Source organism: Onychostruthus taczanowskii, unplaced genomic scaffold (genome assembly GCF_017590055.1).
Source record: "Onychostruthus taczanowskii isolate IOZ18803 unplaced genomic scaffold, ASM1759005v1 scaffold56, whole genome shotgun sequence".
Classification (NCBI taxonomy): domain Eukaryota; kingdom Metazoa; phylum Chordata; class Aves; order Passeriformes; family Passeridae; genus Onychostruthus; species Onychostruthus taczanowskii.
The window spans coordinates 471934-494602 of NW_024503235.1; the positions used below are offsets into that span (position 1 = coordinate 471934).

The 22669-nt window shown below is 55.9% G+C and overlaps 2 protein-coding genes across 6 annotated transcripts in view; both read right to left on the reverse strand.

The window, feature by feature from the left end:
- Positions 1-1390: 1390 nt before the first annotated feature.
- SELENON (selenoprotein N) lies at positions 1391-18734 on the reverse strand. The gene is made up of 13 exons (XM_041417305.1): positions 18695-18734; positions 15393-15532; positions 12464-12581; positions 11327-11457; positions 10689-10901; positions 9916-10040; positions 8911-9048; positions 8046-8127; positions 6945-7133; positions 5928-6033; positions 4863-4975; positions 4116-4217; positions 1391-3320 (listed from the first exon to the last, which is right to left on the reverse strand). The coding sequence occupies exons 1-13, from the start codon at positions 18732-18734 to the stop codon at positions 3150-3152; spliced, it is 1668 nt and encodes a 555-aa protein (XP_041273239.1). The 3' UTR covers positions 1391-3149.
- MAN1C1 (mannosidase alpha class 1C member 1) overlaps positions 18142-22669 on the reverse strand; it is a 54656-nt gene continuing 50128 nt past the window's right edge. For 2 of the 5 annotated variants that reach the window (XM_041417379.1, XM_041417380.1), the window contains 4 exons: positions 22330-22549; positions 20719-20891; positions 20033-20148; positions 18142-19635 (listed from right to left, as the gene is read on the reverse strand). In XM_041417379.1, the coding sequence (XP_041273313.1) occupies positions 19515-19635; positions 20033-20148; positions 20719-20891; positions 22330-22549 (630 nt within the window). In that variant the 3' untranslated portion in view covers positions 18142-19514. The other 3 variants (XM_041417377.1, XM_041417376.1, XM_041417378.1) reach the window with 3 other exon arrangements.

The following is a 22669-nucleotide window of genomic DNA, read 5'->3' on the forward strand; positions in this document are numbered from 1 at the left end:
TGGGGACACCCCGGTGCAAGGGAACACCCCGGTGCAGGGGGACATTGGGGACACCCCGGTGTAAAGGGGACATTGGGGACACCCCGGTGCAGGGGGACACTGAGCACACCCCATTGCCAAGGGACATTGGGGACACCCCGGTGCAGGGGGGACACTGAGCACACCCCGGTGCCAAGGGACATTGGGGACACCCCGGTGGAGGGGGAATATTGGGGACACCCCGGTGCAAGGGAACACCCCGGTGCAGGGGGACATTGGGGACACCCCGGTGTAAAGGGGACATTGGGGACACCCCGGTGCAGGGGGACACTGGGCACACCCCATTGCCAAGGGACACTGGGGACACCTCGATATAAAGGGACACTGGGGACACCCCGGGCGCGCCCCACTCGCCCCCAGCCCCGGCGCAGGAAGGAGAGCGAGGCCGAGCTGAGGATGCACGGATGGTTTTACCGGATGGTTTTACCGGATGGTTTTACCGGGGCCGCTCCGCCGCCCCTCCCGGCCGACATCGGCCCGGGCCCGCCGCGGGTTTCGGGCCAGGGCGTCACCAGGCACGGGAGGGACGGCAGCGACAGCCGCTCACCGGAGACCGACAGAGGGAACGGGGAGAACCCCCGGCAGGGGAGAAGGGGAAAGGGACACGGACGGGTCCCCTCGGGACGCCCCAGGCTGCTCCGGCTCGGGGGTGGCTTTTGGGCTCCTCTGCCACTGTCCGGGCCCATCCCGAGAGAGCTCCAAGGGGCTGCGGGGAGCTCATGAGAGAATAAACACAGACACAGTGGGAACCCAAAGGCTGGAGCCCTGCACGGATGGAAGCCCCACAAGGGCTGACAGAACTCTGCAGTGCTCCCCAGGGACTGACAGAACTCTGCAGTGCTGCCCAGGGACTGACAGAACTCTGCAGGGCTCCCCAGGGACTGACAGAACTCTGCAGGGCTCCCCAGGGACTGACAGAACTCTGCAGTGCTGCCCAGGGACTGACAGAACTCTGCAGTGCTCCCCAGGGACTGACAGAACTCTGCAGTGCTGCCAGAGCCCAGCCTGTCCCACTGGGGTGTGACAAAGTGCAGAGCTAATGCATAGTTACAAAGCCAACACTGAGAATCATCCCGGGTCAGTAATTAACCTCACTAGAGCAATTAGTGAAGTGACACTGGTCCAGCCCAGAGGTGCAGCTAAGCTCAGTCCCCAGGCTCAGGGATGGACAGGAGGGCTGGGGCAGGGAGGGGACAGGGTAATTGCCACCACCAGGCTCCTCCCAGGACTGAAAATACCTCGTCAGGAAAATTTAAAAAATAAAAAAAAAAAGGCTTTTCCCTTAATTTTATTTGGTCCAACAAAATTGTCCTTCAGAGAGCAGAAAAAGATTCACCAGCCAGGGCCCAGGGACTGCCAGAACTCTGCAGTGCTCCCCAGGGACTGCCAGAACTCTGCAGTGCTGCCCAGGGACTGACAGAACTCTGCAGTGCTGCCCAGGGACTGACAGAACTCTGCAGTGCTGCCCAAGGGCTGACAGAACTCTGCAGGGCTCCCCAGGGACTGACAGAACTCTGCAGTGCTGCCCAGGGACTGACAGAACTCTGCAGTGCTGCCCAAGGGCTGACAGAACTCTGCAGTGGTGCCCAGGGACTAACAGAACTCTGCAGTGCTCCCCAGGGACTGACAGAACTCCTCAGTGCTGCCCAGGGACTGAAGGAACTCTGCAGTGCTCCCCAGGGACTGACAGAACTCTGCAGTGCTGCCAGAGCCCAGCCTGTCCCACTGGGGTGTGACAAAGTGCAGAGCTAATGCATAGTTACAAAGCCAACACTGAGAATCATCCCGGGTCAGTAATTAACCTCACTAGAGCAATTAGTGAAGTGACACTGGTCCAGCCCAGAGGTGCAGCTAAGCTCAGTCCCCAGGCTCAGGGATGGACAGGAGGGCTGGGGCAGGGAGGGGACAGGGTAATTGCCACCACCAGGCTCCTCCCAGGACTGAAAATACCTCGTCAGGAAAATTAAAAAATAAAAAAAAAAGGCTTTTCCCTTAATTTGATTTGGTCCAACAAAATTGTGCTTCAGAGAGCAGAAAAAGCATCACCAGCCAGGGCTGGCTGCTGAGGATGCTTTGTCCCCTCACATGTCTGTGGGAATATGCCTTAAAACCCGTTTCACTTAACCCTTCCTTCTCCAAATTACAAAGTGATGCTCATTCTGTATCCAGGCATTGGCACAGAGTAGGAGCAACTGCTCAGGGTGGCTTCAGGTAAGGGATAATGGCTTCATGTCTGAACAATCTCTTTGGAAAAAAATGCTGAAAAGATCTTTTTGTACTTCTGGCTTTTAGAACTGCCCAGTCCTCACCCAGGTGAGGATCTCAGGGCAGTTCCCAGAGGGAACTTCATGGTTCCTCACCCAGCACAACCTGGAAGCTCAAAGCAAGGAGGGACAGAGCACCAGGGAGAAGCTCCCAGAGCTGCTGGGGAGGGAGCCCTGGGAGGGATGGATGGGTGGGACACTGCTCACTGCTGTGTCCTTTAGCCTGGGGTCACTGGGGGAGCTCCTGGGGGCTCAAACTGATCCTCACCTGACCCCTCTGATGCCCTGGTGCCCACTCTGGCATCCCTGTGCCACCCTTGGGGCACAGACCCTGCCTGAGCGAGGCCACCAGGTCACACAGGGCGCTGGGGGCTGCTCAGGGCTGCCACAGTCCTGTCACACAGATTGTCACTGTCAGTGTCCAGAGCTGCCCAGGACACCAGGCTGGCCCCCAGGGGAGCAGGGAGCTGCCCAGGGCTGTGGCTCTGTCCTCAGCACGAGTGTTTGGTCACAATGGCAGTGCTGCTCCCTGCACTCAGCAAGTCCTGGAGATCAGCACTTCTGGGGTGCACCAGTTCCACCAGGCTTAACAGGAGCTGCAAAGAAATGAGGGTGGGTGGCACAGCCAGGCAGGTGCCCTGGGAATGGATTATTTGCACTCCTGTGGAAATGTGCCTGAACTGAGCAGGAACTCAGGCTCAAACCAAGATCCAGAGCACAGCACCAGCCTGGCACTGCCTGCAGTTCAACACCAACGTCTGGCACGGGGATGAGGAGGATTTGCTGTAACCAAAATAGATCTCTGAAGTCTTTGGCCATCTCAGTGGGGCATTCAGGTGCCTGCGTTTAGGGCTGCAGGTATGGTTTTGCTCTGTGCAGCCCTTCCTTCAGGAACTGGAGGTAAGTTGCAGTTGAAGGGTCTTCAAAATTGGTTGAGAAACTAAAGATGCTGCTTTCAACATCTTCAGGCTTCATAGAAGTAATGTCCAGGAAATAGTTGGCATTGATGTGGTGAATCTGGCAAAGAAAACAGATGAGAGGAGACTTCTAAGGGTCAGAAGAATTGCCCATCCCCTGCCTTGGCCTGCAGCCAGCACAGAGCTGACAAGGCTGTAACAGCTCCTACAGAATATTAATTATTTCCAAGTGCTAATTCAGGAACCAGAATTTGGGTCTGAATTTCAGAGTCAGAGAAAAATGTGTGATCTTTCCCCAAGGGTGCTGACCCTTTGCTTAGGTTAAGAAGAAGATGATGTGGGAAAAACCATGGAGGCTCAGCTCAAGTCTGTGAGCAGGAGCTGGGGAGATGGAGCCTGGGGTGCACCTGAGCTCCCAGCACTGCCTGCTGCCCCACAGAGCTGGGAAAGGGGGACACTGAGCCATTGTCACAGCCCAGAGCCTCATGGGGACAGTGAGGGGACCCTGCAGCTGTGACCAGCTGGTGTCTGGGCAGGATTAGCCCAGCCCAGCAGAGACAGAGCGTGTGGGCTCACTAAGGCTGATCTGCTGTGACCAGTCTGGGGAGATCAATGTGCTGGAAGGTGCTGATCAGGAGATTTTCTTCGAAGGATGAGCACAAAGGGCCATGGGTGCAGGAAACAAAGCTACAGTGGCTTCCCAGAGCTCAGGGACAGTGAGGAATCACACTTGGTTCAAGTCTGTTCTGCCCCTGCCCAGAGCTGCTGCTGTTCTGTCTCTGAACTAAAATACATTTGTTTCAGATTTCTAGGTGGAGAGACAAAGGCTCAGGAGCAGTCCCAGGAATGGGAGACCCTGCAGAGAACAGACTCCATGGGAGGAGCCCAGCCTTACCACCGTGCCGTTGGGGAGGCAGAGGATCATCTCCACAGGGAAGTTGTATTTCTCCAGGTGCAGCTTGGCCAGTTTGCTGTAGAACTCATTCTCTCTGTTGCTCTGCAGGCAGATACCAAAACCACACATTGGCACACCCCAAAAGTGGCAAAATGGCACAGGGGGAGCCCACAGGACACAGAAGAGAGGGAGGGAGGGAGCAGAGAGCTGCTCTGCAGTGCAATGGTAACTGGTGCCATTCTCACAGGCTGCTTTCCCATTCCCTTTCAGGCTCCCTCTCTCATTTCAGCTGCAGATTTTCTCCCCCAGACAAGAAAATCACCCCATCACAGGCACACCAAAGTCTGATCCCAGCCCTTCCCAGAGTCTCCAGCTCTGTGACTGATCCCAGCTGACAGCACAGCTCAGAAGTGGGGAAAGGCTCAGTCAGGAGCCTCAGGGTTCAGACAGTCATTTGGTTATTTGGTCGTCCCCTGGGTTGCAGGGGAGTCAGTTGGTTGATGGCAGCAGAGGCCTTGGGCAGGGCTGTCTCACAGAGAATCATCTGTTTTAGCTTTAAACCTGGCACCAGGACAGAGCCAAGGGGGTCACAGTGCCACTTCTCAGCCTGCCTCCATCTGGTGTCTGCCTGGCCCCTGCAGCGGCCGAGGACAGGGAGGGCTCGGAACAAAAATCCCCCCTGGCACAGGAGGGAGCTCCCCCTGCCCCTGGCACCCCGTGGCACCCCCAGCAGAGAGTGAGCCTCACCTGCAGCTCCTCCAGCTCCTTCACCAGGGACCAGCTGCTGATGAAGCTCTCGTTCAGCAGGGCGAGGATGGGCGAACTTTCCAGGACGGTCTCCCGGAGAGTTCGCCCCGAACCTGGCACAGGGAGAGGCACAGGAGGCTTTGCTGTGGGTTCCTCAGTCAGTGTCACCATGCTCGATGCCACCTGCTGAGTGGCAGCTGACTCTGGTCCCCCCCAGCCCTCCCCAGTGTCTTTTTGCTCTGTTGTTGGCAGTTTTCCATGGCTTTTGTTCCCCACAGGTGCTGCTGGCACAGAGCACTCAGCAGAGCAGAGCCCAAGCCAGGCACAGAAGGTCCAGGAGAAGTCAGCCATGGAAGCCACCCCAAGTGCCACTTGCTGCTGATGCCAAGCACAGCTCAGTGCTGAGGGGTTTTCAGGGCAGACAGGACTGAAGAGACCCTTCCCCTCCCACCCATCCCTCCTGCCCAACGTGGCACAGAGCCACTGAGGGGGAAAAGCTGCACATTGGGACAGCCCCACGGCCAGGCCTGGCTCTGGCCTCTCCTGTGCAGGTGCCAGGGACAAGGCAGACAGAGCAGTGTCCCTTTTCCCTGCCAGTGCTGCCTCTTCCCCAGCAGGAGAGGAAGGGGAAAGACCACAGCCATGTCTGCACCTCAGCAAAGGCACCTGAATCACAACCTGTCTCAGACAGAGCTGGTGCTGCACTGGGCAGCTGAGCTCCCATCAGTGATTCCCACTCCCATCAGTGATTCCCACTCCCACCTCCCATCAGTGATTCCCACTCCCATCAGTGATTCCCTCTCCCATCAGTGTTTCCCTCTCCCAGCTCCCATCAGTGATTCCCTCTCCCATCAGTGATTCCCACTCCCAGCTCCCATCAGTGATTCCCACTCCCATCAGTGATTCCCCACTCCCATCAGTGATTCCCTCTCCCATCAGTGATTCCCCACTCCCATCAGTGATTCCCCACTCCCAGCCTTTGTCTATCCAGCACCTCCAGAGCCAAACCAAATGGCACGAGGTTCCCTGCCCCCCATCCCTCCAGGCAGGTGGGAATGCCCTCACCTCAGCAGGACTGGTCATCCAGGGCACCCCAGAGCAGGATGGAGTGCACCAGCTTCTTCTCTGCTTGTGCTCTCTCAAAGGCTTCTGTGAAGGGCAGGTAGGAGATCTGGGGGCAGAGGGACAGCGTGAGGAACAGGCACACAGCAGGAGCAGCTCTGAAGGAACCAGACCCAGGGGTGACACACACAGAGCTCAATCTGCAGCAGGATGTGCAGATTTACATGAGTGACAACTGTGCTGGTGTCCCCAGGGTCTCTTTGTCCCTGGTACCTGCAGAGCCCTGATCTCACACACTGCAGAGAACATCTGCACCAGGGTGGCCAGGCTGTCTGCAACCCCACCTCAGCTGCTGGGCAATCTGGCCTTGAGGTATTTATTACAAAACCTCCTGAAACAGCCTGAGAAGTGGCTGTGAGGGAGCCTGCTCCAATCACTCAAATGAAAATAACTGATATTAACATCTTGGCAGCCTGAAGGGACATTTGTAAGCTCGGGCACAAGGAGGCAGCCACCAAAACGTGTCCCTTCAGCCAAGGAAGCAGTGACAGGCAGTAGCCATCTGCTCCACAGGCTGCTGGCATGTTAAATAGTTTGGGTCATCCAGAGCTATAAATTTGTGTCTGGCTGCAGGCTGCAGAGGCACAGGCAGATCATGTGCTCTCTGCTGATAAGGAAAGCTTGGTCCAGAGGCACCTGGCTGCTGTGGAAGTGAAGCCAGAGGAAAAACCCATTTGCAAGCAGCACAATTACCTGCCTGCTCCAAAATCATAGCAACAGCTATTGATAAGAGGCAGGAAGGATGAGCTACAGCCACAGTACAATCCTGGGGACACCTGACATGGAGAATTTGCTCCTGTCTGTGCTGCTGTGTGATCCCAAACGCCCTGGGACACCCTCCCAGTGCCCTGGATGCTGCTCAGGCTGTGGCCTCTGCTGGCCCTCCAGGTCACTGGATGGCTCAGTGAGGACAATCTGCCCCAAATCAAAGCGCCAAGGAGAGCCCAACCCCTTCCTCACCTTCTTAAATGGATACATGGCCACCTCCAGCCTGTGGGCTGCCTCCTGCCAGGGGATCTCCTGCTGCCAGGTGATCTCCTCAAACACAAACTGGATGGGCTCCCCCGAGGGGTCCCTGCTGTCCAGGACCTTCCCGTTCTCATCGTGGATCACGGTGGGCACCGAGGGCCCTGTGGATTCCAGCTCCATCTGCAGGGGAACACGCTGGGTTGGACCCTGCACTCAGCCCTCTGCTGGTTCTCCTGGGCTCCAGGACAGGATACAGATCCAAAATAACACCCTGCAGCTCCTCAGGAAGGTCTCCCACCTCCTGGAGCTGCACTTCACCAGTGAAATACCAGGAGAGGAACTTCATTTCCCTCAGTGTGGCTGCACTCTCTGGATTGGAAATGCACAGACTCCACGTTCCCACCTTCCCAGAGGAGATTACTGGCTGTGGGACACCAGATCCTTTCAGCCATGAGGATCTGCAGGGCTCACTGGAAGCTCTTGCTCCTGTCAGCAGCTCAGCCCTGGGAAGCCACGAGAGGGAGCAGCAGGAAAAGCTGCCCAGGAGCTTCCCCGTGGTTTGTGTGCTGGAACAGCTGAAATGATTCTGCTAAATCTGCCTTCCTGACTTCTGCCAATTAAAAATAATCACGACTCTAGTTTAGGAGAACATGGGCCTGTTGAATTCAGGCATTCAGAATTCTGACTTATGTTTCCTGTCCCAAGAACTGGGATTACCACAAAAAAGGGGAACAACCTCGTGCACTTTCTAAATCCAGACCCACAGTTATTCATACCCTGCTCTGGGCTCAGGGCCTGGGTTCAGCTCCTCACCTTCCCTCCTGCCTGTCAGGCAATGTTTTAAAAAAGAAAAAAGTCTCCAAAAGCTTAGGATTCAACCCACACTGAGGGAAAAAGGAAAATATCAGAACAGCTGCCAATGGGGCTGCAGAGGACAGACAGAGATACATGGAAATTCTACTGTTGTACTGAAATGATCAAGGGAAAGCTCTAAGGAATGGGGTCACAGGGGTTCCACAGCTCAGGGCTGTGGCAGCACAAACCCCTGAGGAGAAGCTGGACAGGTGTGGAGCACAGGGAGGGGGCACAGACCTGAGGCAGGTATCCAATGTCCACTTCCATGTTGCTGCTCTCACTGGCCCCATACAGCCACTCCATGTCCACGTTCAGGGACCTGCAGGGGAACCCACGAGTCACCCAGGGCTAAAGCAGTGCACAGGAAACCCCAACCAGATGGGAACATCCTCTGCAGGGTCAGCACTGACCCAGAGCCTCTGGAGATCTCTGTGCTCCCTGCAGGAACACCAGATCCTGCTGGACCAGGGCCAGCACCCACTCAGCACTCTGGAAAACACACTCAACACCTCTGAGCTCTGTCAAATGACAGGAAAGAGAGATGTCTTTGCTCCCTCTATCTTCCCAGCACTTCACTCGCACATTCTGATCCTGCTGAACTTTTAAAAGTGTTTTTTTGGAAGCAAAAGGCTGCTGGCAGAGCCCAAAGTGTCTGCTGGCTGTAGGAAATGTGCTGACAGAGCCACTGGGGTTGAGTCGCCAGGGTAACGTTGTAATAGAATTTTCACTCTTGTCATGGGCAAAGAGATTTGGAGCCTCTTCCCCCTGAAACACTTCCAGCTCCTTGCCAGAGAGCAGGAACGAGCTGGTGCAAAGCTCTGCACACAAAACCTTAACCTGTGAGACTCCAAACAAAAAATCTGTTGGAGGAGGAGCACCAGGCCTTGCTGAACTTCAGTGCCTGCAGCCAGGAACTGGGACTGCCAGTCCTGCCACACCCTGCCTGTCCCTCCCATCCTCCCAGCACCAAGGGAAAGTTACTGGGCATGAATCAGGCCCTGCACAGCTCAGGGATCCTCAGTGATGTAGAAATGCATTTACAGGCAACTACAGAGCTCGAATCGCTGAGATTTTCCAAGAAATGAGAGGGAAACAGCTGTACCTGTTGTTAGGAACAAAGAGCCTGAAGTCCCTGACGTGGGAAGAGTCCTTGGACAGGACAATGTAACCTGTGAACTGCCCCGGGGAAAACCAGAAGGGGAAGTCTGGTGGCTCGTTCAGCTGGAATTCAGCGTGGATCCTGAAAGAGAGAGGAGCCATCAGCTGGGATCCTGCACTGCAGGTGACAGCAGGGAAAAGCTGTCTCCAGGCACCTGAAACTAGGAACCTAAACTGGGCAAGAGAGGTGGAGCTTCAAAAGCTTCTCATGTCACACAGTGAAGAGGGTGAAAGACTGGAACAGATGCATCAGGAGCATCTCCAGCATCCATGCCTTCTGGAACTGGACAGCCAGGAAGGATGAAATACTTTATCATTCCTTGAAATACTTTATCATTCCTTGAAATACTTTATCATTCCTTGAAACACAGGGACAGAACAAGGCCCCTTTAGCCCTCCCTCCAGCTTGCTCAGACACATCAAAGCTGTGTGTAACACTGCCAGCAAAACAATTCTGTGGACTCTCTCTGCTTGGAAAGACACTCTGATAAACCTGAATCTAACAAAATTCTTGCCAGCCAGATTCTCCCCTTTCAGCCAGAGGTAGAACAAGGGTGATGCCCTGCAGGAGGACACAGGGACACTGACAGCAAGTCCAAGGGTGATGCCCTGCAGGAGGACACAGGGACACTGGCACAAGTCCAAGGGTGATGTCCTGCAGGAGGACACAGGGACACTGGCAGCAAATCCAAGGGTGATGCCCTGCAGGAGGACACAGGGACACTGGCAGCAAGTCCAAGGGTGATGTCCTGCAGGAGGACACAGGGACACTGGCAGCACAGGTGACCTTTGGCTTGCACCTCCCTCTCCCTCCCAGCCACACCACCCGCTGTCCCTTGGGAACACGCTGCATGTGCCATGCTGTGCCCTCTGCCAGGGCTCCCAGCAGCCTCCTGCCCCCCTGGGACAGGGGACAGGCCCAGGGGTGTCCCCAGCCCCCGGGGCTCACCGGAAGGCTATGGTGTAGTAGAAGCTGCTGCTGGCCTGGATGCAGGCCACGGCTCCCTGCGGGGCGAAGCGCGTCTTGACGAAGGGCCGCGGGTGGAACATGCTCAGCAGCTTGTGGATGATCACCTGGAGGGGGAATGGCAGGAGCAGGAATGAGAACTGCTCCTCCACACAGCTCCAAAGCAACCCCCACCTGAGCAGGAAGGCCAGAGAATGGCTGTGATCTAACAGCCAGCTCAGAGACCGACCTAATCACACAGCAAGGAGACAAAGCAAGGCACTGCTGTCACAAATAAATCCATCTTCCATGGCTTCCGTGCCATTCCCGTGGTCTGCAGCTTTCCATCAGCCCAGGCAGAACAGCAAACTGATGTGCAAGGCTGCCTCCACTAATGCTTCAGCCTTTGAAGGGGTGGGAGTGCAACCACTGATCCCAGCCTGCACCCAGGGGAGGGGATGCCCAGCCAGGCTTTACCTGCTGAGCACACACAGAGTCCCACCTGGCACCTAAAGGCTCACTGTTCCACCAGGAATGATCCCACAGGTCCTTTCTGAGCAACCCTCCCTGGGAAAAACCACCCTCAGATCCCACACAATTAACAAACAAGATGGAGTTACTCGAGTCAGCCTCATGTGGCTGCCACAGACACACAGAGCTTTTGCCTGCTCTCAGTTTTGCCTCCAGTGTAGGTGCTCCTGGCTATACACTACAGAATTCCTGCTTCCCTGGAAAATCCATGGATACACATGTAAAATCTGAGCTTCACATCTCACCTCTTTGCCCTTGGGAGGTGGAGGGTAAAACCTGTTGTTGGAGAGATAGCCAGTGAAGATGTTCAGTTCACTGGGAATTATCCACCACGGATCCCCAAGATCCAGATTATCCTTTGGAGGGAGGAAGGCTTTGAACTGCCTGGCAAGCAGGACACTCATAGGGGCTGCTGGGGCTGTCCAGTTCCTGAGCCCAGACAGAGCCACGTGGGAAATCTGTGAACAAAAGATGCTGTCAGAGCCCACAGTGGAGTCTCCCAGTGTGCAGTGATGTCAGGGATGCAGGGAGGCTTTGGAAAAGGAGGGAAATGTTTCACATCCCAAATTCTTCTTACCCCACCCAACAGTTTTGTCAGCCTTCAAGAATGTGAGCAGCGGAGCAGAGGGGAACATGCCACATAACACCAGTGCTGCTGCACCCAGCTGAGCAGAGCCAGCTCTAGTTGGTGCTCCCAGCTCCCCAGGAAGGCTGTTCTAACTGGGGCTGAGTGTGCTGAAACGCTGAGGGGGCAGCGAGCTCCCTGTCACAGCAAATCCCACGGGATTCAGCAGGACCCTGTCCCCTCCCAGCCTATTCCTGGTGCTGTTCCCAGCCCCCCAGAGGTGTTTCTCCCAGAATCTGTGGCCTGCAGGACACCTACTCCCAAGAAACCATCCTTGCTCTTCGTCATTGTTTCCATGAGCAAGGGCTGGAATTTGGCCACGATGGACAAAGTCTCCCCGTCTGGATCCAGCGTCTCCTCCTCTTCAGATTCTGAGGCTGGAGCAACCCCTGGACAAAAGGACAGCAATTCAAGCAGCTGTTTCTCCTCCCTCTGAAGCAATTGTGAAGTGATCACACGTTTATCCTGGTAAATCCAGGAGCACTGGGAGTCCCCCAGCTGTCCCCACACAGAACCATCCCCAGACCAGCTTTGGCTGCACAAACTGAAGAGGAAGGGGACAAACTCAGTGGTTTTAAAGTGGGAGAGGTGGGTTTAGGTTGGACATTGGGAAGGAATTGCTTCCTGTGAGGGTGGGCAGGCCCTGGCACAGGTGGCCAGAGAAGCTGTGGCTGCCCCTGGATCCCTGGAAGTGTCCAGGACCAGGCTGATGGAGCTTGGAGCAGCCTGGGACAGTGGAAGTGTCCCTGCCAAGGCAGGGGTGGCACTGGATGGGCTTTAAGGTCCCTCCCATCCCAAACCATTCCATGATTTCCTGTTTCCCTGGCTGCAAAGCCCAGGCAGGCTCAGAGCCCCTCGGAGCAATCCCAGCACGTGCTGGAGCCAGTCCAGGAGAGCACAGCAAAGCCTGTCTGTGTCCCCACTGTCCATTGTCATCCCCACACTCCTCCCTGGCTGGCACCAGCAGGGCCACTTGCTCTGTGCTGACACAGCCCCAGAGATGATCTGCCACAGCTGCCATCCAGGAGAGCTGCCCCAGCTCAATGGAGCCCTGGGACTCCACTGATGCCTTTGGCCCAGCCTGGGCTGAGCTGGATTTGTTGCACTCACCCATCCCAAATCCCCTTTAAGCTCCACACAAAGTAACTTATGTACTTTGCTAGTCCAGCAATGGGATCCCCCACCTTGTAAAAACTGCACTTTGTCAAAGTGATGTCTGGTGCTTAAGCCTTTCCAACAACATGGAAAGCTTCACAGCCTCTCTTCATGTAAATAAGACCCAGACCAGCACCCAGAAACAATAAAGTGAATAAAATATTCAGTGAATTCAAGCTGTGGGGTTCATTATGTTTGGCTCTGTGCAGGGAAGGCTCTGGAAGGCAGACAGGAACCCACCTGTGAGCTTCTCAGCAATGGGTTTGAACTCCTCTGGGCTCAGGTACAGGTCCTTGTTGGTGTCCAGGGAGGAGAAGAGGAACAGCCCCTCATTCCCCAAGGACTTCAGAGCCAGCTCCTGGTTTGGGAAGAAGAGGCAAGAGAGATTTCATTGGAGCCTCCTGCAGGAGCCCACTCTGGCCCCTCTGGAGTTAATCCCATCCTTCCCAGCACATCCAGGGGGAAGATTAACTCCCCTGGCAGGATTTGGTGCTATTTGCAACACGTCCAGGGACTGCTGGCAGAGGATATTGAACCTGCATCTGCCTCAGTAATTCCAACTGAACCATTTGCTCACGTTCAGTGTCTTTTGCCAGAAAAATTCCCCACTTCTTCCACCTAGTTAGTCCCAAACCTGTGGCTACTGGGAGCAGCTGGAGGTGGTGATTGCTGGGGTAAGCTGATGTGCAGCCAAACAAAGGAAGTCAAAGATGTCAGCACCACATTCCACAGGCACGGAGGGACTGAGCTGAGCCCTTGGAATTAGAAACTTCCACTCGTGGTGGGATCCACTCCAGCACCACTGCCCTGCTCTGGTCTGTGCCCCTCCAGCCTTGGAACTGCATGGAGTATTTTGGCTCCCTGCTCCCTCAGCCATCCATCAGGGAGTCACAGAACCCACAGTCTTCTCCAGGAACTTCCACGGGATCCCAGCTTCTCTGTGCCTCAGTTTCTCCCTCTGCCAAGCCCCCACAGGGGGGTGTCTCCCTCGCAGCAGCCCCAGAAGGGCTCTGGATGCTTCCACACATTTCCACTCTGCAGTCTGAAGGGAAAGGGACAACTTGGAGGCAGAGCAAGAGCTCCAGGTTGGTGTGAGAGACACAGAGCGGGCGAGACAAAGCCCTCAGTGCCAGCCAGCCCTTGGCACACGCCCCAGGATCCAGCAGCTTGCCCTGCCACCCCCGGAGCAGCCTGGAGCTGGGAGCACAAACACTCTGCATTCTGCTGCTCCCCGCTGCCTGCAGCACCACCACCATCCCCAGAGCTCCTGAACCAGTTTATTTTCCATCTGTTGCCTGCCAGCCTGAAGCAGCACTAATGCAGCCTGGAAGGCTTTGCTCCCATCAACTGCAGCTACAAAAGCACTTAAGAGCCTTCCAGGGCACTTCCAGGGCTGAGACTGAAATAAACTGGAACTCAAAATGAAGATCTGGATGAGGACATGGCCAAGGACATGAAAAAATGAAGGGAGATGGTTTTTTGTGCACAGGGACAATGCACTGTGGACTGCCCACAGTTAACCTGCTTTTATTCCCTGAATGGATGGGGATGAGCATCCTGGGCTCTGGAAACAGGTCACAGCTCTGCTGAGCACCTGGCTGCAGGTGCTGACACATCTCCCAGGGTCACACAAGGCTCGTGCCAGGCTCCAGGACCTCTCCCAGCTCCAGATCTCACCTGTGCTGGCACACAGGTCATGGACTGGGATCACTGCTGGGCTGGGAGCCAGCTCAGGGCCCTGGGCAGGGAGCAGGAGCCTCCCCTGGGCAGGGCAGGCTGTCCTGGATGTGTGCTGAGCTCTGAAGGGATGCTCCACTGCATCTGCTCTCCCCAGCACAGCACAGCTCCTCTGCTGATGGATCTTTTAGGGCCTCTCCTCATTCTGCACTTCACAGGCACAGAGCCCGAGGGATGGGGTTGGAATTTGTACAGCTGGAATGTGGGGAAAAGTAATTTTTCCCTCACTGAATGGGGCTGGAGGCAGGGGCAGCTGGTCACTGGTGGCCACCACAGCTCTGCAGAGCCGTAGCCTGGCAGTGGCCACCTCAAGCCCACGTCCACTGGAGTGTGGCACCACAGCTCAGCGGTCACCTCAGCCCAGTGTCCACCTTAAACCCCCCTGATGCCTGGTGGCCACCTCAGCTTGGTCACCTCAGCCCAGTGTCCACCTTAAACCCCCCTGATGCCTGGTGGCCACCTCAGCCTGGCCACAGCCACCTCAACCCCAGCAGCCACCGATGCCTGGCAGTCGCCCAACACCTTAACCCCCATGGCCACGGATGCCTGGTGGTCACCTCAACCCCAATGGCCACCCCAAGCCTGGTGGTCACTCCAGCCTGGCTACGGCCACCTCAGCCCCATTATCCACAATGCCTAAACTCCTCTTAGTCCGGTGATGGCCACCCCAACCACCCCGGCAATGGATTCCGGGTGGTCACTCCAGCTGTGGCCACCCCAAGCCTGGTGGTCACTTCAGCCTTCAACCCCATTAGCCACAATGCCTAAACTCCTCTTAGTCCGGTGATGGCCACCCCAACCACCCCGGCAATGGATTCCGGGTGGTCACTCCAGCTTGCCACGGCCACCTCAGCCCCCATCGATGCCTGGTGGTCACTTTAGCCTGGCCGTGGCCACCTCAGCCCTCACCGATACCTGGTGCCCCCTCAGCCCGGCTACGGCTCCCTCATCCCTGGTGCCCACCGGTTCCTGGGGCTCCCTCAGCCTGGCTACGGCCCCTCCATCTCTGGCACCCACCGGTTCCCGGTGCCCACCGGTTCTGGTGTCCCCTCAGCCCCTCTACGGCCCCTCCATCTCCGGTGCCCACCGGTTCTGTTGCCCCCTCAGCCCCGCTACGGCTCCCTCAGACCCGGTGCCCACCGGTTTCCTGGGGCTCCCTCAGCCTGGCTATGGCCCCCTTCATCTCCGGTGCCCACCGGTTCTGTTGCCCCCTCAGCCCCGCTACGGCTCCCTCAGCCCCGGTGCCCACGGGTTCTGGTGCCCCCTCAGCCCCTCTACAGCCCCCTCAGCCCCGGTGCCCGCCCGGCGCCGCCATCTCCCCTCACGTTGCCCGGGCCGGCCGCGCCCGCCATTCCCCCTCGCTCCGCCCGGCCCCGCGGGCCCGTCCCCGCCCCTGCCCGCTGCCCGGTGCTCGGTGCCCGGTGCTCGGTACCTGCTGCCGCGCCGCCTCCGCGTCCCGGTAGTACTTGACGGCCACCAGCGCGGCGAGCAGGGCCAGCGCCAGCGCCAGGCGCGGAGGGGCCGCCCCGTCAGCCTGGCTATGGCCCCCTTCATCTCCGGTGCCCACCGGTTCTGTTGCCCCCTCAGCCCCGCTACGGCTCCCTCAGCCCCGGTGCCCACCGTTTCTGGTGTCCCCTCAGCCCGTCTACAACCCCCTCAGCCCCGGTGCCCACGGGTTCTGGTGCCCCCTCAGCCCCTCTACAGCCCCCTCAGGCGCCGCGGAGCCGCCATGGCCGCCCGGCCGGGGGAGGCGTCAGGCGGGCGAGGAGGGGCCGCGGGCCCCGCGGGAATAAAAACCCCTTTTTGGTGTAAAATCAGCGCCGCTCCCTCAGGGGAAGGGTTTTTGTAGTGTTCAATCAGCGGAAGCCGGTCAGGGAAAAACGTGTTTTAGTGTTAAATGACCGTCGGTCAGTCTGGGAAAACGTTTTAGTGTTAAATGAGGGGCGCCCGTTAAGGAAAGAAATGTGTTTTAGTGTTAAATCGCCGCCGCCCCGTTAGGGAAAAGCTCTTTTTAGTGTTAAGTGAGCGGCACTTGTCAGGATAAAAACACGTTTTAATGTTAAAAGAGCGGCACTCGTTCAGGAAAAAAGCGCTTTTTAGGCTGAAATGTCTCTGCTGTGAGGGCTCTTGGGGGGATGAACCCCCTCCTCCTCTGTCTCCAAGGCTTTTTCTTTATTATCCATGCGAGAGAGGGATGTGTGTCCATCCCCGCATTCCCATTTTGTCCTTAATTCAGCTTTTCCCAGAAAGAACAGAACCCTGAACTTGTTCTGCACTTCCCAAAGCCGTATCCTGCACTGGTGTGGTTGTAGCTGACCAAAATGGGTATTTTTTAACAAAACAGGTATTTTTTGCAGTGATTCCGCTGAGGTTTGAGCCCTAGGGATGGGAATGACTTGGCAGCCCTGGGGTGATGGTGCTCAGCCTCCTTTCTCCAGCATCACCCCACATTTTGGGTCATTTTTACCACCGTGCCACATTTTGGGTCATTTTGGGTCATTTCCACCCCAAGCTTTTCAACCTCCCATGTTTTCAGTGTCCCTCCACGGCCGCCCATTGCTGCCACACTGTCCCTCAGCGGTGGCTGGGCCAAGACACACCAATTTATTATTTAGACACACAAATTTATTATTTTAAGCCCTCCCTGCTCCTCACCCAGCTCCTCCGTGCTCCCAGTCCCGCTCCAATCCCCCCAGAGCCAGGAGGATTTCTGCTGCGGGGCCAACACCGAGTGTTTGATCTCTCCCAGGGAAGCGTCAGCGTTTAATCCTTTGAAGCTCTGCTGTACCCTAAGCCTGCCTAATCGTTTTTGTTTTAGGTTTAAAGAATTCTCGAGATGGAGATGAGCGAGAGCATGACCGAGCCGTTAAGGGAGGAGGAGGGAGGATGAGGATGGACCGCGCAGTGGAACCAAGGGGGATATTTGTGATTCACGCCGGGGCTGCTGCACTGAGGAAGAAGAAAGATCTTTCTGCAGCACGGCAGAAAACTTCCCTGGAACTCTGCTCCGTAAAGAAGCCGTGGCTATGGGATTAGCAGAGCATGGAAATGACTCTGGGAGCAGGGACAGGTCTGGGAGCAGGGGATGAGCTCCCGTGTTTCATAGATGTGCTGTAAAACCTGCTGCTGCTGCTTCCCTGGAATAACCCAGAGTGTAACGGGAGGGATGGGTTTGGAACGGGATAAAGGTCCTGGTTTGTCCGGGGAATGAGCAGGAGGAGCCTGGCAGGGTGGTGGCAGAGCTGAGGTGGTTCTCTTTGGATGAGGAGAGGCACAAGGGCTCATTTTACATTCCAGTCACCACAAAAAGATGAGGAACGGGGGGATTATTTGATGGGAAAGACTAAAGGTGAAATAATTCAGGGTGGCTGCTGCTCCTTGGAAGAGAACAAACCCAGCCTGGCTCTCCACTGCTGGCTCCTGGGATTACAGACTCAGGAAGAATGTTAAATATCCACACACCTGCTGTGGGGCCCACCCAGGCACACCTGGATCAAAGGGAATCCTAAAAAACAATAACAGGGAAGATTTCCACCCAGCAGGAAGAACTATCCCAGATCTCCCCTTGGCCAGAACCTCCTGGTTTGTGGTGTGGCCCCCAAGCTGCAGGAAACTTCCTCTGGAAGGGTGTGGGATGCTCCCCCTCACCTGTGTGAAATGGGAACCAACCATTTTCCTGAAGGAAACCAGAACCACACTGTTTAAATTCTGCCAGGCAAAGTGTTCCATATTACTCCAAGAGCAGGTCATTCTTATTTAAGAAATTCCTTTAATCCATTATCAAAATCCTTTGAGCTACAAGAGCTCCCCGATCTCCAAATCTCCTGGATAACACAGCTCACTCCCAAGATGTTTATTTACCAATACCCATCCTCTAGGCCAGGCTTAGCAGCAGCAGCTTTATCCCTGGGATAATGCTAAGTCCCCATCTGACAATCTTATTTCTCTCGGGGAATTACAAAGGCAGGAATTTAGAAACAACATTTTCTGTTTTCACAACTTGCTCAAAGCAACTTTATTTTCCCCCAAGTTGCTGAATGAAGCAATTGTCACGAGGCTGTCACAAGGATGAACAAAAATGTTCCATCCTCCAGGGCCACAGAGCTTTGCAGTGATCACAGGGAATGCTGATCCCAGATCCAGCAGTTTAAGAGAGCTGGGAATTGCTGTCAAACACTGCCTAGATTCCCCTAGAAATCAGCTTCTGCTGCACAAAACTCTTTGAATCCACTCTTTAAATCCAGTATTGTCTCATTCCAAGCATGGAGTAACTGGTCTTTTACAGGATCAACCCCAACAGGCTTTTTATTTTACAAGACTTTTATTCTGTTTCACAGATCTGACTATTACAGCAATAAAATTATTACAAGTGACTCATAACATTTAGTTCCAAATAAAAGTAGAAAAACACCAAAAAAAAAGAGAGAAAAGATAAAGGAAAGTTAAATGAGATGTGATGGGTGGTAAATGTGTTTTAAGAGCACAGAAAAAAAGTATATAAAAATACATCAGGAGCAAGGATTTTGCAGCCAAGTTTTGGTTTAGTTACAGTTGAGTCACAGAGTGGCTGAGGCTGGAGGGGACCTCGGGGTGGCCCTGTCCCAGTCCCTGCTCAGGCAGGGCCACCTGGGCCCCAGGGCTGTCCCTGTCCCTCTGGAGACCTCCAGGTCTGCTCTGCTGCAGCCCAGGCTGGAGCTTTCCCCCTCCCTGCTGCCCTCAGGATCCTCAACTCACCACCAACCTGGGCAGCCTTGGATCTCCTCTTGGATCTCATCTTGGATCTCATCCTGGGCTCAGCAGAGCCCCTCTGCTGGCTCCTGTGTCCCCTGGAGGGGGAATTCATCACCAACCCTCTCCAGGAGCCTCCTGGATTGCTCCTGAGTTACCCTCCAGCAGGGATCAGGGTGGTCCAAGCCCCCCCTGAAATCTGTAAATTCCAACCTGAGGCTGCTCCTGTCTGTGGAGGGTTTGATCCTCTTCTTTTCCCAGTAGAACATCACCTTTCGTGTCCTCCCTTCGCTCCTGAGCTCTCAGCTGGCTCCTCAGCCATCCCCAGGAATTCCTGCTCTCCCAAGGACAGCTCCCCTTCCTCGTTCTCCTGAAGAGCCCCCAGAGCCCAGCACCAGAAAGCTCAGAATACTGAGAACTGTTCACTGGAAAGGTGATAAATCCAAGAGCAGATAAAAGGCAGAAATGAACCAGAGAAAGGAAAGGAGATGTGTGTTTGTGTGTGTGTAAATTCTATTTTATGGCAAACTTCCAGTCCTTTGGCCACTAGAAAGCAAAATCAGTGGATTTCATATAAATTCTCTGTATAAAGGAATGTCTATGAACTGTGTACAGTATGGCCCAGAATAAACATCTCATCATCAGCCTAATAGAGCTCCTCACAGAGGAAAAGAAGGTGCTTAGTCATGGTTCATCTTCCCAAGAAAATACTGTCCGGAATTGGACTAGTGCCCCAAAACACCATTTCAGGAACAACAGGAATTCCTTCAATGGAAAGGAAAAGCAGAGTCTGCCCAGGCTGGGGGAGCAGGAGCTGGGCAGGGCCTCAGGGCTGCCCTGCTGCTTTCAAGTCCGTGTGGTTGATGGGCAGGGGGTGAGCCTCGGTGTTGAACACCCAGTCCTCCAGGGACAGCACGTCATCTTCACAGAACAGAAGATAGAGGTACCTGCAGCCACAGGACAGGGACAGGCTTGGAGGAGCTCAGCAGGGCTCCAGGCAGGCACAGGCAGCAGCATCTGACACATCCCCACCTCCCTGGAAAATCCCCACCTTCCCACACTCTGGATTGCAGCAGAGCCCTTCGGACCCAGCCCCTGAGCAGGAGCCTCCAGGGAGCCACGGGCAGCAGAGGTTCTGCAGCAGGAAACTCCCAAAGATTTCCAGCCTTGCCCAGTTTCCCCCCAGAATGGAAAGATCCTGGAAGCTCCTCTGGTTCCAGCCCCCTGCCCTGGAGGGAACACCTCCCCTGGGAAGAGAAGACTTCTCCCTCATCATCTGAGGCTCCTTAAGCAGCTGCTGCAGGAGCTGTGCTGCTCTGGAAGGCCCTGTGAGCCCAGACTTACTTCAGAGTCTCTGCGAGGAAGAAGCTCTGCTGCATGTTGTCGTGGCTGGGCGTGGTGGTGTACACGTCTCGGATGCCAGAGAAGCCAGCTTCCACCCTGCAGTGCTTCTCCAGGGCCTGGGGGAGGGAACAGAACCCTCAGCCACCCCCAGCAGCGTGGGGTGACCCCTCCAGCACCAGCAGCTGCATTCCAAACCAGTTTACAAATCCAACCCCAGGTTTCCTGTCCCTCACTCGGGGGTTGCTCCACGCTCTGGGAACCAGCCTGGCTCTAATGAACAGCAAAGGAAACAGCAGCCACCCGAGCTGGCTGATGGACTGATGGCAGTGCAGCCCCCAAGGGAGAAGAAAACATCCACCGTGGAGATTATCTGACCTGAGGCACTTTGTGAACTCCTGCCCCATTGCTCGTGGCTTTGAGATCCTGCCCCATTACTCGTGGCTTTGAGGACAATCTGGGTTGAAAGGAACCTTAAAAATCACCCAGTTCCACCGCCCTGCCATGGACAGGGTGACCTCCCTCTAGACCAAGCTTCCCAGAGCCCCACCCAACCCAGCCCTGAGCATTCCTGATGTATCTCAGCGTTTAACACAATTTCAGTAATTTCCGCTCCTTCTGCCGACCGAAGCGAAGATTTTTGTAGGAATGCAGGACCCCACGGAGCTCTGTGCCCCCTGCAGCCTTACCTGGACCACCTCCCAGCCCCAGTGCCTGTACTTGGGGTGGTGGGTGAGCCTCCAGAGGTACATGTAGCTCTCCACCACCTCGGGCCTCAGGATGTAGTAGCGCTCGCTGAGCCGCGTGGCCGTGGCCTCGCTCCCCGCGTCGAAGCGGAACGCCTCGGGACCCAGCTTGGTGTCTGGGGACAAGCACACAGCACTGTCACTGCCAGGGCAGCACCAGCAGGGCACCAGCAGGTGCCTTCAGGCTGCTCAGGATGCCAGGGTTTGGCTAAGGCTCTGCTGAGCCTTTTCTTCAGCGGCGCCTTTGGAGAGAAGGGATCGGGATGGTGACAAAAGCAACTGCACTGGTTTGATAAACAGAGCACCAGGAGTGTGTTGTTGCTCAGCAATCCCAGCCTCTTGCAAGCACTATCCAGCACTCAGATCCCTGCTTTCAACACCAACCCTCCCCCTGCAGGAAAAAAATTTGTTCATGAGGGTGCCCAGAGCAGCTGTGGCTGCCCCTGCATCCCTGGCAGTGCCCAAGGCTGACAGGGCTGGGAGCACCTGGGACAGGGGAAGGTGTCCCTGCCATGGCAGGGGTGGGATGGGATGGAATTGAAGGTCCCTTCCAGCCCAAACCACTCCATAATTCTGTGATCGTGCCACATTCCTCTGGCTGTGTCTGCCCCAGTGCTTCACAGGGAGTCATTATCTGCCTCTAATTACCCTGCAGACCTTCCCTGGGCCCTCCTGTGGCTGTGGGGCCCTGGCAGTGTTGGCAGGAGCTGGGGGCCGTGCACAGCCACTCCCTGCAGCACTGGGCAGCCTGCTGCAGTCCTCTCTGAGGGTGAAAACTGGCTGCAGGCACTCACAGGCACAGGGCTGTTAGTTCAGGTGCCTTGGTTTAGTTCTGTAAGTGCTGCAAGGGGGAAAAAGAGTTATTTGCAAACATCATTTCAGGTTAGCTTGGAGTTTGTTGGGCAAACATGCTGGGCACCAAACTGGGCTGGCTGCTGTGGGACAATCCTTGGATGCAGTTGTGGACAGACCTGTGCCTGACAAGGTCCTGGAGAGCTGCCCTGGCTGCCTGCAGCCTCACAGGAGCTGCAGGGATGCCTACAAAGAAAGGAGGGGTGTCCAAAGCAGCTCCTGCAGGCAGAGAACCAAGCCAGTCCCTCACTCATCTCCACTCGCTGCTCTCCACAGCTGTGGGTGGTGAAAGAAATTGTCCTGAGCTTGTGAAACGAGGACTCACACAGCTGGAGAGGCTCAGCAACTCCATTCTCCTGGCTCCACCAGCAGCTGCAGGTCTGCAGCACTGCCCTGCAGGGCTTCCCAGCTGCTGTGCTCCAGAGAGAGCCACCCTGCAGTTAACCCCTGCTAAGCCTCCCCTCCTGCCTGCACAGGGATGAGCAAGGGCAGCCTGGAGCCCTGCTGGGATTCAGCCCCAGCTCCATTCCCAGCTCTGCCCCAGGAGCTCCCGGCTGCCTCTGCTGCACAAAGCACATTTCTGTCCCTTCCACACATGCCAGGAAAGCCCAGGGGAAGCCACAGCAGGGCTGCAGTGCTGCTGAGGCACAGAACCCCCCTGCCAGGCAGTGCCCACCCTCCTGGGGCGGTGGGCTCGGGTACCTGAGCGTGTGTAGGACTCGTGGCAGGTGCTGGTGATCTCTGCTGCCAGCTCCATGTGCCTCTGCCTCCTCTCCCCCGTGCTGTGCTCGGCCCCCAGGGCAATCATGCCCCCAGAGAAGCAGGCCAAGTGGCCCATCTTGTGATCCAGGATGCCACCCCTCCACTCGGCGATGTAGGTCAAGCCTCCTGCAGATTTCTTCACCAAATGCTTTTCTATTGCCTAAAGGGATGAAAATCAGGATTTCAAGGGAGTGGACAGTGAGTAAAACTTACTCAGTGTTAGTTAGTGACAGGAGTGAGTACCCAGGAAACCCAAAGACTCATTCTGAAGGTCTGAACC